At 47.5% G+C, this 15202-nt stretch overlaps 2 protein-coding genes across 2 annotated transcripts in view; both read left to right on the top strand.

The window, feature by feature from the left end:
• The window catches only part of LOC309554234 (phospholipid scramblase 1-like), a 241264-nt gene that overhangs the window by 82389 nt on the left and 143673 nt on the right, over positions 1-15202 (top strand). The gene's annotated exons all lie outside the window — the stretch shown is intronic.
• Positions 1-15202, top strand: part of LOC309554239 (phospholipid scramblase 1-like) — a 35752-nt gene that overhangs the window by 12638 nt on the left and 7912 nt on the right. The window contains exons 3-4 of the mRNA XM_082255876.1: positions 11380-11561; positions 14561-14722. Coding sequence (XP_082112002.1) covers positions 11380-11561; positions 14561-14722 — 344 coding nt within the window. The remainder of the gene's footprint in view (positions 1-11379; positions 11562-14560; positions 14723-15202) is intronic.

The raw sequence follows: 15202 nt of genomic DNA on the forward strand, positions 1-15202 counted from the left end.
CACCTTGCAAACCGCTCTGTGTCTGCTACCCCTCTTTGCCAATCCCTCCATTGGCTGCCACTCAACCAACAAATTAAATTCAAGTTACTAACCATAACTTACAAAGCCATCCATAACTTGGCGCTCAGCTACATCACTAATCTGGTCTCAAAATACCGACCAACTCATTCTCTTCGTTCCTCCCAGGACCTCCTGCTCTCTGGCTCCCTTGTAACCACTTGTCATGCTCGCCTCCAGGACTTCTCCCGAGCTTCTCCCATCCTCTGGAATGCTCTACCCCCATCCGTCCGACTATCTCCTCCTTTGTCTACTTTCAGACGATCCCTGAAAATACATCTCTTCAGAGAAACCTATCTGGCAACCACCTAACAACTGTACTTTTATTTTCTCCATCAGCCCATCCCCCACAGTTATTACCTCTTGTATCTCTTGACCCTCCCTCTTAGATTGTTAGCTGTAACGAGCAGGGCCCTCTGATTCCTACTGTATTAAAGTGTATTGTATTTGTACTGTCTGCCCTCAAGTTGCAAAGCGCTGCGTAAACTGTCGACGCTATATAAATCCTATATAATAATAATAATAATGCCTCCTCACCATCTAATTTAATCCTTAAAAACCTGAACCACCTATAAAGGTTCCCCCTTATATCAGGACCCCCCCCTTCATAAGTGCATTCACTCTGCGGAAGGTAGTCTCTGGTCACCAGAGTCCCCCCTACATCAGAGTTCCCGGCATTCCCCTTTACATCAGTCTGCAGGATTCCCCCTTACAGTGCAAGGGGGAACTCTGTGGATGCTGATGTGAATGGGAGCTCTGATGTAAAGGGGAATGCAGGGGATTCTGATATAAGGTGGTCTCTGGTCACCAGAGCCCCCCCCCCCCCTCCCCCTTATATCAGAATTCCCCTTTAGAGCATGATCTGCAGAATTCCCCTTTATGTCAGAATTCCCTTGCATTGTAAGGGGGAATCCTGCAGACTCTGATGTAAGGAGGAACTCTTTGCTGGCTGGGTTATATTAACCTGACCTTCGTGTAAATAGAGAAATATGGCTTTTAACTTTTCTTTAACATAAACGCATTGCTAATAGCACTATCTACTAGTGTTGAGCGAACACGGACTGTATTATTCGTGTTCGTACCGAATAATTGGATTTTTTGTACCCGAACACGGACACGGACACTTTACTGTATGTTCGGGTAAAAATCCGTGTTCGGTCGTTTTATTTCCGGGTTTTGCATGCTTTGGCGCTCTTTTCATGGCGGGCTTTCAACAGCCAATCAACAATCGTTTAACTGGTGTGCCTTAAGCCATCCCAGCCATGCCTGCAAATGTCTCAGTAGCTGTGATTGGCCGTCTGAAGCATGTGACCAAGTCTTTATAAGTTCGAGGCAGCCGCAGCGGCGTCATTATGCTGCTTAGATTCAGGGACAGAGCACACATCAACGTGCTGGCTGCTGATTAGGGAAAGATAGGCAGGAAAAAACCATTTGTGTCCGGATAGAATTGAGGGACAGGTCGGAGTGTTTAGGCAGGGCGAGTTGTAGGCATTTTAGGGATAGAGTCTGCTGAATTATATAGGGTCAGTGTCTTCTACAAACTACAATCGATATTGCTGTGTGGGGGGTGGGGTGAATCTGCACTCAATCCTGATCTACGATCTCTTCTCAATCCTGTTAGGGACAGAGTCTGCTGAATTTTAGGGAAACTGTGTTCTACAAACTACAATCGATATTGCTGTGTGGGGGGTGGGGTGAATCTGCACTCAATCCTGATCTACGATCTCTTCTCAATCCTGTTAGGGACAGAGTCTGCTGAATTTTAGGGAAACTGTGTTCTACAAACTACAATCGATATTGCTGTGTGGTGTGGGATTGGAGATAGGCAGGTGTCAGTGATCCACATCCATTTTTCTGTGTGTGAGCTGCAGTGAACACAATCTTTTTGGGCTGCAGTGAACACAATCTTTTTGGGCTGCAGTGAACACAATCTTTTTGGGCTGCAGTGAACACAATCTTTTTGGGCTGCAGTGAACACAATCTTTTTGGGCTGCAGTGAACACAATCTTTTTGGGGTGCAGTGAACAAAATCTTTTTGGGGTGCAGTGAACACAATCTTTTTGGGGTGCAGTGAACAAAATCCTTTGTGGGGTGCAGTGAACACAATCTTTTTGGGGTGCAGTGAACACAATCTTTTTGGGGTGGAGTGAACAACATCCTTTTTGGGGTGCAGTGAACAAAATCCTTTTTGGGGTGCAGTGAACAAAATCATTTTTGGGGTGCAGTGAACACAATCTTTTTGGGGTGCAGTGAACACAATCTTTGTGGGGTGCAGTGAACACAATCTTTTTGGGGTGGAGTGAACAACATCCTTTTTGGGGTGCAGTGAACAAAATCCTTTTTGGGGTGCAGTGAACAACATCCTTTTTGGGGTGCAGTGAACACAATCTTTTTGGGGTGCAGTGAACACAATCTTTGTGGGGTACAGTGAACAGAATCTTTGTGGGGTGCAGTGAACACAATCTTTGGGGGGTACAGTGAACACAATCTTTGTGAGGTGCAGTGAACACAATCTTTGTGGGGTGCAGTGAACACAATCATTGTGGGGTGCAGTGAACTCAATCTTTGTGGGGTACAGTGAACACAATCTCATACTGAAGGTTTGAGGGTGCTGCCTGTTCCATACTCCCCCTACTCCTCATCTAGCCTTTTAGGGGTACAAACAATAGTAATTGGGGCCTAGTGTGGTTGTGTACGTGTGATATACATACACTTTTTTGGGATCATATTTTCTATTCCGCTATTTAATCAAAAACCTTTGGGGATCAGTTAAATTGGGGGATAGTCTGTGTTGGTACGTGTGAGAGAGATCCACCTTTCCAAGTTGTTGGGGTTCATCTCATACTTCTGAAGGTTTGAGGGTGCTGCCTGTTCCATACTCCCCCCTACTCCTAGCCTTTTAGGGGTACAAACAATAGTAATTGGGGCCTAGTGTGGTTGTGTACGTGTGATATACATACACTTTTTTGGGATCATATTTTCTATTCCGCTATTTAATCAAAAACCTCTGGGGATCAGTTAAATTGGGGGATAGTCTGTGTTGGTACGTGTGAGAGAGATCCACCTTTCCAAGTTGTTGGGGTTCATCTCATACTTCTGAAGGTTTGAGGGTGCTGCCTGTTCCATACTCCCCCCTACTCCTAGCCTTTTAGGGGTACAAACAATAGTAATTGGGGCCTAGTGTGGTTGTGTACGTGTGATATACATACACTTTTTTGGGATCATATTTTCTATTCCGCTATTTAATCAAAAACCTCTGGGGATCAGTTAAATTGGGGGATAGTCTGTGTTGGTACGTGTGAGAGAGATCCACCTTTCCAAGTTGTTGGGGTTCATCTCATACTTCTGAAGGTTTGAGGGTGCTGCCTGTTCCATACTCCCCCCTACTCCTAGCCTTTTAGGGGTACAAACAATAGTAATTGGGGCCTAGTGTGGTTGTGTACGTGTGATATACATACACTTTTTTGGGATCATATTTTCTATTCCGCTATTTAATCAAAAACCTCTGGGGATCAGTTAAATTGGGGGATAGTCTGTGTTGGTACGTGTGAGAGAGATCCACCTTTCCAAGTTGTTGGGGTTCATCTCATACTTCTGAAGGTTTGAGGGTGCTGCCTGTTCCATACTCCCCCTACTCCTAGCCTTTTAGGGGTACAAACAATAGTAATTGGGGCCTAGTGTGGTTGTGTACGTGTGATATACATACACTTTTTTGGGATCATATTTTCTATTCCGCTATTTAATCAAAAACCTCTGGGGATCAGTTAAATTGGGGGATAGTCTGTGTTGGTACGTGTGAGAGAGATCCACCTTTCCAAGTTGTTGGGGTTCATCTCATACTTCTGAAGGTTTGAGGGTGCTGCCTGTTCCATACTCCCCCCTACTCCTAGCCTTTTAGGGGTACAAACAATAGTAATTGGGGCCTAGTGTGGTTGTGTACGTGTGATATACATACACTTTTTTGGGATCATATTTTCTATTCCGCTATTTAATCAAAAACCTCTGGGGATCAGTTAAATTGGGGGATAGTCTGTGTTGGTACGTGTGAGAGAGATCCACCTTTCCAAGTTGTTGGGGTTCATCTCATACTTCTGAAGGTTTGAGGGTGCTGCCTGTTCCATACTCCCCCTACTCCTAGCCTTTTAGGGGTACAAACAATAGTAATTGGGGCCTAGTGTGGTTGTGTACGTGTGATATACATACACTTTTTTGGGATCATATTTTCTATTCCGCTATTTAATCAAAAACCTTTGGGGATCAGTTAAATTGGGGGATAGTCTGTGTTGGTACGTGTGAGAGAGATCCACCTTTCCAAGTTGTTGGGGTTCATCTCATACTTCTGAAGGTTTGAGGGTGCTGCCTGTTCCATACTCCCCCTACTCCTCATCTAGCCTTTTAGGGGTACAAACAATAGTAATTGGGGCCTAGTGTGGTTGTGTACGTGCGAGATACATACACTTTTTTTGATCATATTTCCTATTCCGCTATTCAATAAAAACCTTTGAGGATCAATTGAATTGCGGGATAGTCTGTGTCGGTACGTGTGAGAGAGATCCACCTTTCCAAGTTGTTGGGGTTCATCTCATACTTCTGAAGGTTTGAGGGTGCTGCCTGTTCCATACCCCCCCTACTCCTCATCTAGCCTTTTAGGGGTACAAACAATAGTAATTGGGGCCTAGTGTGGTTGTGTACGTGCGAGATACATACACTTTTTTTGATCATATTTCCTATTCCGCTATTCAATAAAAACCTTTGGGGATCAATTAAATTGCGGGATAGTCTGTGTCGGTACGTGTGAGATCCACCTTTCCAAGTTTTTGGGGTTCATCTCATACTTCTGAAGCTTTGAGGGTGCTGCCTGTTCCATACTCCTCCTCCTCCTCATCCATCCTTTTAGGTGTACAAACAATAGTAATTGGGGCCTAGTGTGCTTCTGTACGTGTGAGATACATACACATTTTTTGATCATATTTCCTATTCCGCTATTCAATAAAAACCTTTGGGGATCAATTAAATTGCGGAATAGTCTGTGTCGGTACGTGTGAGATCCACCTTTCCAAGTTTTTGGGGTTCATCTCATACTTCTGAAGCTTTGAGGGTGCTGCCTGTTCCATACTCCTCCTCCTCCTCATCCATCCTTTTAGGTGTACAAACAATAGTAATTGGGGCCTAGTGTGTTTCTGTACGTGTGAGATACATACACATTTTTTGATCATATTTCCTATTCCGCTATTCAATAAAAACCTTTGGGGATCAATTAAATTGCGGAATAGTCTGTGTCGGTACGTGTGAGATCCACCTTTCCAAGTTTTTGGGGTTCATCTCATACTTCTGAAGCTTTGAGGGTGCTGCCTGTTCCATACTCCTCCTCCTCCTCATCCATCCTTTTAGGTGTACAAACAATAGTAATTGGGGCCTAGTGTGTTTCTGTACGTGTGAGATACATACACTTTTTTTGATCATATTTCCTATTCCGCTATTCAATAAAAACCTTTGGGGATCAATTGAATTGCGGGATAGTCTGTGTCGGTACGTGTGAGAGAGATCCACCTTTCCAAGTTGTTGGGGTTCATCTCATACTTCTGAAGGTTTGAGGGTGCTGCCTGTTCCATACCCCCCTACTCCTCATCTAGCCTTTTAGGGGTACAAACAATAGTAATTGGGGCCTAGTGTGGTTGTGTACGTGCGAGATACATACACTTTTTTTGATCATATTTCCTATTCCGCTATTCAATAAAAACCTTTGAGGATCAATTGAATTGCGGGATAGTCTGTGTCGGTAAGTGTGAGAGAGATCCACCTTTCCAAGTTGTTGGGGTTCATCTCATACTTCTGAAGGTTTGAGGGTGCTGCCTGTTCCATACTCCCCCTACTCCTCATCTAGCCTTTTAGGGGTACAAACAATAGTAATTGGGGCCTAGTGTGGTTGTGTACGTGTGATATACATACACTTTTTTTGGATCATATTTTCTATTCCGCTATTCAATAAAAACCTTTCTAGGGCAAGATCTTAAATTACAGAAATATGAGGAGACCGTCAAATAAGGGCCGTGGCCTGGGTCGTGGTGCTGCTGGTAGAGCTCCTGTTGCAAGGAGAGGACATGGTCGATCTGTGCCAGCTACACGCACAAGTGAAACACCTTCCTCAAGTGTGAGTAGGCGACAGAACCTGCATCAGTATTTGGTAGGGCATCAAACGCCCCTAGAAGTGATGAGGCCAGAACAAGTTGAGGCGATAGTAGATTGGTTTGCTGCTGACAGTGCCTCCAGTTCCTTCACATTGTCTCCCACCCAGTCTACTGCAGAAAGGTCAGAGTTGGCACCTGCAGCCAATGTCCAACCGTCTTTCACCTCACCCCCTTGCAAATCAGGCCAGCAGTCTGAGCCCCAAGCCATACAGCAGTCTCTTATTCTTTTTGAGGACTCTGTCAGCAGGGTTTCCCAGGGCCATCCACCTAGCCCTGCCCCAGAAGTGGAAGAGATTGAGTGCAGCGATGCCCAACCACTTATTCCTCAAGATGAGTACATGCAAGGATCATCGCAGCACGTCTCCGATGATGACGAAACGCAGGTGCCAACTGCTGCGGCGTTCAGCATTGTGGAGACCGACAAGGAGGGCAGGGGTGAAGACTGGGTGGAAGATGATGTGGAGGACGATGAGGTCCTCGACCCCACATGGAATGAACGTCATGCAGGTGAACTGAGTAGTTTGGAGGAAGAGGCGGTGGTCGCACAGAGCCACCAGCACAGCAGAAGAGGGAGCAGGGTGCAGAAGCGGAGCGGCCGTGCCCTAGACACTACGCCCGCTACTGCCCAACGCAGCAAGGGAACGAGCGCACCAAAGTCAGCTCAAAGGAGTTCTCTAGCGTGGAAGTTCTTTAGAAAATGTGCTGATGACAGGACACGAGTGGTTTGCACCCTGTGCAATCAGAGCTTGAAGCGAGGCATGAACCTTCTCAACCTGAGCACAACCTGCATGATCAGGCATCTAAGTGCAAAGCACGAGCTGCAGTGGAGTACACACCTTCAAAACCAAGAAACGTCTCTGGCTCATCCTGCTTCCTCTTCTGCTGCAGTCTCGGCCGCTCCAGCCACATCTGTAGTGATACCGGCACCTGCCACCCCGCAAACAGACGATCTGTCAGCAACACCACCACCTGGGTCACCAACAACCATCTCCACAATGTCCCGTGGAAGCGTTCAGCTTTCCATCTCCCAAACACTTGAGAGGAAGAGGAAGTACCCCCCTACCCACCCGCGATCCCTGGCCCTGAATGCCAGCATTTCAAAATTATTGGCCTTTGAAATGCTGTCATTCCGTCTGGTGGAGACGCACAGTTTTAAAAACCTTATGTCGGTGGCTGTCCCACAGTACGTCGTGCCCAGCCGCCACTACTTTTCCAGGCAAGCCATCCCTTCCCTGCACAACCAAGTGGGGGAAAAAATCAGGTGTGCACTGCGCAACGCCATCTGTGCCAAGGTCCACCTAACTACGGATACGTGGACCAGTAAGCACGGTCAGGGGCGTTATATCTCCCTAACGGCACACTGGGTAAATGCAGTGGCGGATGGGCCTGAGGCGGATAGCAATTTGGCGCATGTCCTTCCACCACCGAGGATTGCAGGGCGCTTCAGTTTGCCTCCTGTTCCTAACTCCTCCTACTCCGCTTCCTCATCCTCTACCGCCTCCTCATCCGGACAGCGTAACACCTTCACCACCAACTTCAGCACGGCCAGGGGTAAACGACAGCAGGCAGTTTTACAACTTGCCTGTTTGGGGGACAAACCACACACCGCGCAGGAGTTGTGGAGGAGCATGGAACAGCAGACAAATGAGTGGTTGCTGCCAGCGAGCCTCAAGCCCGGCCTGGTGGTGTGTGATAACGGGCGAAATCTCATAGCAGCTCTGGGCCTAGCCGGTTTGACGCACATCCCTTGCCTGGCGCATGTGCTGAATTTGGTGGTGCAGAGGTTCCTTAAAAACTACCCCGATATGTCAGAGCTGCTGCAGAAAGTGCGGGCCGTTTGTGCGCACTTTCGGCGTTCTCACCCTGCTGCTGCTCGCCTGGCAGCGCTGCAGCGTAACTTCGGCCTTCCCGCTCACCGCCTCATATGTGACGTGCCCACAAGGTGGAACTCCACCTTGCACATGCTGGAAAGACTGTGCGAGCAGCAGCAGGCCATAGTGGAGTTTCAGCTGCAGCACGCACGCGTGAGTCGCTCTGCGGAACAGCACCACTTCACCACCAATAACTGGGCCTCCATGCGAGACCTGTGTGCCTTGTTGCGCTGTTTTGAGTACTCCACCAACATGGCCAGTGGCAATGACGCCGTTCTCAGCTTAACTATCCCACTTCTATGCCTCCTTGAAAAAACAATTCGGGCGATGATGGAAGAGGATGTGGCACAGGATGAGGAGGAGGAGGAGGATGAAGAGGTAACATTTCCAAGGCTTTCAGGGCAGTCATTCGCAAGGGGCTCCGAGGGTGGGTTCCTGCACACGCAAACGCCAGGGACGCAATTGTCCAGCAGGGGCACAGTTCTGGAGGATGAGGAGGATGAGGAGGAGGAGGAGCTGGAGGAGGAGATGGAACCATGTTCACAGCAGGGTGGCACCCAGGCCAGCTCATGGCCATCACTGGTGCGTGGCTGGGGGGATACAGAGGACACGGACGATACACCTCCCACAGAGGACAGCCTTTCGTCGCCTCTGGGCAGCCTGGCACACATGAGCGATTACATGCTGCAGTGTCTCCACAACGACCGCCGAGTTGCCCACATTCTAACTTGTGCTGATTACTGGGTGGCCACGCTGCTGGATCCCCGTTACAAGGACAACGTACCGTCCTTAATTCACTCACTGGAGCGCGATCGCAAGATGCGCGAGTACAAGCGCACGCTGGTAGACGCCATGCTGCTGGCATTCCCATCTGACAGCGGGGCCACAGTGGAAGCACAAGGCAGAGGAGGAGGAGGTCGCCAACGCAACCAGGGCACCGCCAGCACCTCAGAAGGCAGGGTTAGCATGGCCGAAATGTGGAAAAGCTTTGTCAGCACGCCACAACAAACAGCAGCACCAGCAGCTCAGATGGAACGTCTTAGCAGGAGGCAGCATTTTACCAACATGGTGGAGCAGTATGTGTGCACACGCCTACATGTAGTGAATGACGGGTCTGCCCCCTTCAACTTCTGGGTCTCCAAATTGGGCACATGGCCTGAGCTTGCCCTTTACGCCTTGGAGGTGCTGGCGTGCCCTGCAGCCAGTGTATTATCTGAACGGGTATTTAGCACGGCTGGGGGCGTTATAACAGACAAGCGCAGCCGCCTGTCCAGAGACAATGTGGACAAGCTCACGTTCATTAAAATGAACCAGGCATGGATCCCACGGGACTTTTCCGTACCTTGTGCAGAATAGCAATGGATACCGACCTTACCCACCCATTGTTCCATTTTTGCTCTTTCTCACTCTTTTGGGGTGTACCCTCATTTAAAATTTGTGAAAAGAAGCAGTGTTGGCTACCTCGTCCTCCTCCTCAGGGCCAGATTAATGTAGGGGCTATTGGAGCTGCAGCTCCAGGCCCCTACCTTTTATATAGGCCCCGGGTTGGCCATATTCACTGTTACCGCTCTTCTGTCACTTGTAAACACAGAAGTCTGGCTTCTATGCTCGCTTCCCCAGGCAGCACCCTCAGAACCTCCCCACACAGCGTGAAGGCCGGACAAGGAGGGACAGTTGGCGATGCATGGATGTGTTTATGGGCTTCAGAGACAGCATCCCATGTTGAATTAGGCATGCATGGCTGCACCCTTCCTCCTCTGGGTGCATGGCAAGGCACGGCCCTAAGGCCCTTCAAAATCCTCAGCACCAAGCCCATGATGCTGTTAATCCGGCCCTGGTCCTCCTCCACCGCCGCTTCCACCTACACCGCCCATAGGTGTGCGCAGCCTATTGCATTAAGGTGTGCACCCCAAAGTTGAAATACACATGCATGTGTTTGCCAGCAGGGAGAGTAATGTATCGGGGCCATGTACCTGTAGGCAAGGAGAAATAGAGCAGAGCAGGTCCCAGGGAGATCTTTCCCATCTCCTCACTGGCAATGCTATGTGCCCTAGGTGATTAGGGTGTGCCCAGGCACACCCAGCACACCCTGTGCGCACGCCTATGTCACCGCCACATCCACCACCACCTCAACCTCCCTCCTACTCCATATGGGCCTCGTCCTTCAGAGATGAAGAAGAACATTGTTTTATTTTTCTGTTTTTTTTTGTTGTTTTAAGTTATTTCCCTATCCACATTTGTTTGCAGAGCACTTGCCATGCTCTTAATTACGTTTTGCTGCCATTTGCAGCACTCTAGCCCTTTCCTTTGGTGTTTTAGAGCCATTTTAGTGCCTTAAAGTTCGGGTCCCCATTGACTTCAATGGGGTTCGGTGTCCGGGAAAAGTTCGGTAAAAGTCCGGGACACGGACCCGGACTTTTTTTTAAAGTTCGGCCGAACCCGTCGAACACGGACATCTAGGTGTCCGCTCAACCCTACTATCTACATGTTTATAGTTTAAATATTGATATTTGCACTGTTTACCACAGAATACAGGCATTTTAGGTACTTTTTTGCAATGTCGGGGGGGGGGGGGGATCTTGGGTCAGTTCCCACACTTTTTTTCCCAGGACCTGACCCCTGGATGAGACCAAAATTGAGCTCTTTGGCATCAACCCAACTCGCCGTGTTTGGAGGAGGTGGAATACTGCCTATGGCCCCAAGAACACCATCCCCCACCGTCAAACATGGAGGTGGAAACATTACGCTTTAGGGGGTTTTTTCTGCTAAGGGTACAAGACAACTTCACCACATCAAAGGGACGATGGACTGGGCCATGTCAGGTGATCTGTTTAAGTTCGAATGTTGTGTGTATAAATAAACGTACAATTTATTTTCTTATCTACTCACAATGATATTGTGTACAAGGCTTCATGGGTCTCCTGAAGAAGCCATATTCTTGGTGAAACATGTGGAGCAGAAACCCCTGTAGATAAATGACAACCGTATGAAATTGTCATGTTGGTTTTACACAACAATGTCGGATTTTAACCTTTAAATATGCAGAATAAAATGTATTTGACTTTAGAATAGTGTTCAATTTTGTCTTCAGCACCTTAAAAATCCCTCCATGTGCCTACATGGGATGTGGTGTTTTCTACCCTCGCATCTCTAGCAGACTCTTCCAAAAGGACTTTATATTAATTTATAAAAAATTATGTTTCATAAACTTGCATCATTTCCTTTGTAATCACTTCTCATGTCCTTTTCCTTTTTTCCCATAGTCACGGTGTCACAAGGTTGGGGGCGGAGCTTTGATGTTATGGATCAGATGGGCCAGCGGATGTATCAGGCCAATCAGTATGTGCAGTGCTGCGGGCCCCTCTTTGATCTGAAGGTTCGAGACAACGAGGGTCGGGATGTCATGGCGTTGCTGGAGACCCGCGCGTGCCGCTGTTCTAACCTTGTTAGTGTTTTTTATATTATTTATTGTACAGTCAGGTCCATAAATATTGGGACATCGACACAATTCTAATCTTTTTGGCTCTATACACCACCACAATGGATTTGAAATGAAACAAACAAGATGTGCTTTTACTGCAGACTTTCAGCTTTAATTTGAGGGTATTTACATCTAAATCAGGTGAAAGGTGTAGGAATTACAACAGTTTGTATATGTGCCTCCCACTTTTTAAGGGACCAAAAGTAATGGGACAGATTAACAATCATAAATCAAACTTTCACTTTTTAACACTTGGTTGCAAATCCTTTGCAGTCAATTACAGCCTGAAGTCTGGAACGCATAGACATCACCAGACGATGGGTTTCATCCCTGGTGATGCTCTGCCAGGCCTCTACTGCAACTGTCTTCAGTTCCTGCTTGTTCTTGGGGCATTTTCCCTTCAGTTTTGTCTTCAGCAAGTGAAATGCCGGATTCAGGTCAGGTGATTGACTTGGCCTTTGCATAACATTCCACTTCTTTCCCTTAAAAAACTCTTTGGTTGCTTTCGGTCTTTCAGAGCTATACTGGCAGAGTCTATTTCTTACGAAAATTGCCATGTGAGTGTCTCAGGAATTTGCTGTCATGAATATTCCTAATATGTTTATTTAACATTATCATCAGCTCCATCTAGTGGCCATAATGTGGAATTTTTCTGAAATACCTTAATCAAGATAATACGGAATTATGGCTGGAGATGAAGCTGACAGTATTAGGAAAGAAGCCAATTAGGCGAAACACAGGGGTTATTTCTGACAGATGAGTGAATGTTTGAGACATTCACACAGCAATTTTGTTATATACTCCATAAACCTAGAATGGGGCTCCTTGACAAATGAGGCTCTAGTGGTATCCCAGTCTTTACTGCTGTTCTCTTCCAAGGCAGGACAGCATTGGAAGGTTCTGGTGTTACTTTCACACCAAGACGGTCACTCACCATTAGTGATAGGCTTAAGGTTTAGTCTGAGTTTAAGCTTAAACCAAACTTTGGCTATTTAGTGTTTGGACAAATGCCTGAACATGAGGGAGCCAAGCTTCATGTAGAATGGTGGAATTACTACAGAATTGCTGGCACCACTGAGTCACAACTAGTGATGTCACTTGGCCCCAGTATCATCCTCACAAAACGAATCCACCCCCCCCCCCCCCTTCCCCAAACAATTTTATACCAGTCTGGTATGGATTTCAATGGGGAACCCTAAGCAAAAATTAAGAAGAAAAAAAGCTTGAGGTCTCCCTCAAAACCTAATGCCTGGCCCTTATCGAGTATGCAGCCTGACAGGACAGAAAAGGGGTGGATAAGTGCACACCCCCCTCCTGAATCATAACAGGTCACATGCCCTCAAAGTGGGGTGTAACTTGGTATACACAGGCTGATGAGGACAAGGGCCTCCTTGGCCCAGAGGTTGTGGGGGGTCTGCAGAATTTAGAAGCTCCCTTTAACAATAAGGGACACCCAGATACCACCGCCTCATGTGAATGAGTAGGGGGTACAGTATGTACCCCTACTTCTTCACAAAAAAGTACACAGTCTTTTGTACTGTGCATCTTCCATTGATCATGCGATAATGAGACACATCAATCACAATCCGACACCTACAAAAAGAGAAAGAAAATGCAAAATGCCGACACATGTCCAAGTCCGGTCTCTTCCCTTCTGCAGAAAAAGTCCGGCTGATGACAGCTGTTATATACAAAAGGGGTGAGATCTTTCAGCCGACATCGTTTATCAAATATGGACATGACCACATATTGTGCCGAAGAGTGCGCACACAAGGCGCTCATCTGGGATGTCTTATGACCAGGGCCAGTGCGTGACCTTTTTGATGCCCTAGGCAAGACTAACCCCCCCCCCCCCCCGCCCAGCCCAGCCAAGGCATTAATCTTGTCTAGGGCACAGGTGACTACAGGGTCAGAGTGGACTCACCCTGCCTGGCCCAGGAGTTAATCTTGTCTACGGCGCAGGTGACTATAGAGTCAGAGTGGACTCACCGGGGTAGCAGAGTTTCTCCTATGTCTGGAGACCTGGGACATGGTACCCACCTCCTCCGCCTCCCCAGCAGTCCTCCGACTCCTGGGAGCCTGCTCGATCATGTAGCCCTCCTCACTGAGCTGCTGAGCCTCTGCTGACCTCTTCTGCAGCAACTGTCCCCCAAGGCAGTGCCCAGCTCCCCCACATCATTTGTTGGACAAACCCCATGTCTTTGAGCCTAGAAATTGGTTAGAACTGTTTTTTCACATTCGGCACCTATTGACTTAATCTCCTATGATCGTCAGCTCCACCTTCATCCAGTCGTAGGATCTAAACGCAGTTTAGGCGTGTAACTGTTTATTCAGCTGGGTTCTTTGTCTGGACCATCTGCACTGCACTGCACAAGGAGCCCCCACAACAACAAGTATTTCCAGGCAGTGTCTAGGAATCTGTAGGAAACCCTAAGAGTCGGTTCACACTGAGGCGACACGTCTTTCGGGGGGCGACCTGTGAAGTCGCGTGCACCGCACCTTCGGCGCGACTTGCAGGGACTTCACATAATGGAAGTCTATGCAAGTTGCTCCGAGGTCGCCCCAAAGTAGTACAGGACCCTTTTTCTAAGTCGGAGCGACTTGTGTCGCTCCTTTTAGAACGGGTCCTGTACTACTCAATGGACCGCGACCGACCGCGACTTGTCAGGCTGACAAGTCGCCTGACAAGTCGCGCTAATGTGAATGGGCTCTAAGGCTACCCACATAAATATTAATTAGAGTTTTATTAGTATCTACCACGACATAATTCAGCTATATTTTTAACAGTGTTTGGATTACAGCTGTAGCCTCCTGGGTATTATAAGTAAAGCGCCCCTGCAAACGATTCAAAAATGTTACTAATTTTTAGCTTGTAAAAGGTAGAATTGGGACAAAAGCCATTGTGTTTCAGAGAAAGCAGTCAGTTGCAGTTGCTCATGTTCTAATACTTGTGTCTGTTCTAGATGGAGGTGATTGTCCCATCATATGGGCTCATCGGATTGGTCACTTTGCACTGGAACACCTTTGTCACCCACTTGTCCATCATGAACCCCTCAAAGGAGGTTTCTCTACTGATCCTGGGCCCCAGCTTGCAGACCAGCATCTTCGGGAATGTAAATTTTGAGGTATTTCATAAAGGAAACTAATGAGCATAGAGTCAAGTCCATGCTGCTGTTCTAGGAAAGGCAGGCTGGATCTCACAGACTGGATGAAGAGGGATTTTTACTGGGTTTTTCTGATTTTTACAACCATCGAAATAATTGTTGTATTCCAACTAACCAAAGATCAGCCCCATTTCCCCTGGAAGGGTATGCAATTGGATCCGATGGGTGCATCTTGTGGGAGATTAGCTCGGTGGCGGGTGTGGATGACCCCTTGGGGGGGTTCGTTACACAAGGAGATAGCCGAGAAGTGGTTGCAAACAACAGTTTGGTTTATTCATGCAATTTTCTTCACCAGACTGCAAGCATCAAAAACATCCAAAATAAAATAAAACACAAAAATAAATCCTTGCCACTGTGGGCAGCTACCTTCTCACACACAGGAACCTATCTAAGGAAGTCTGTCCCCAACCTAGTGTTGGGCAGACTTGGCTGATCATACAG

The sequence above is a fragment of the Pelophylax lessonae genome (genome assembly GCF_965119305.1).
Source record: "Pelophylax lessonae genome assembly, chromosome: 4".
NCBI classification, from domain to species: domain Eukaryota; kingdom Metazoa; phylum Chordata; class Amphibia; order Anura; family Ranidae; genus Pelophylax; species Pelophylax lessonae.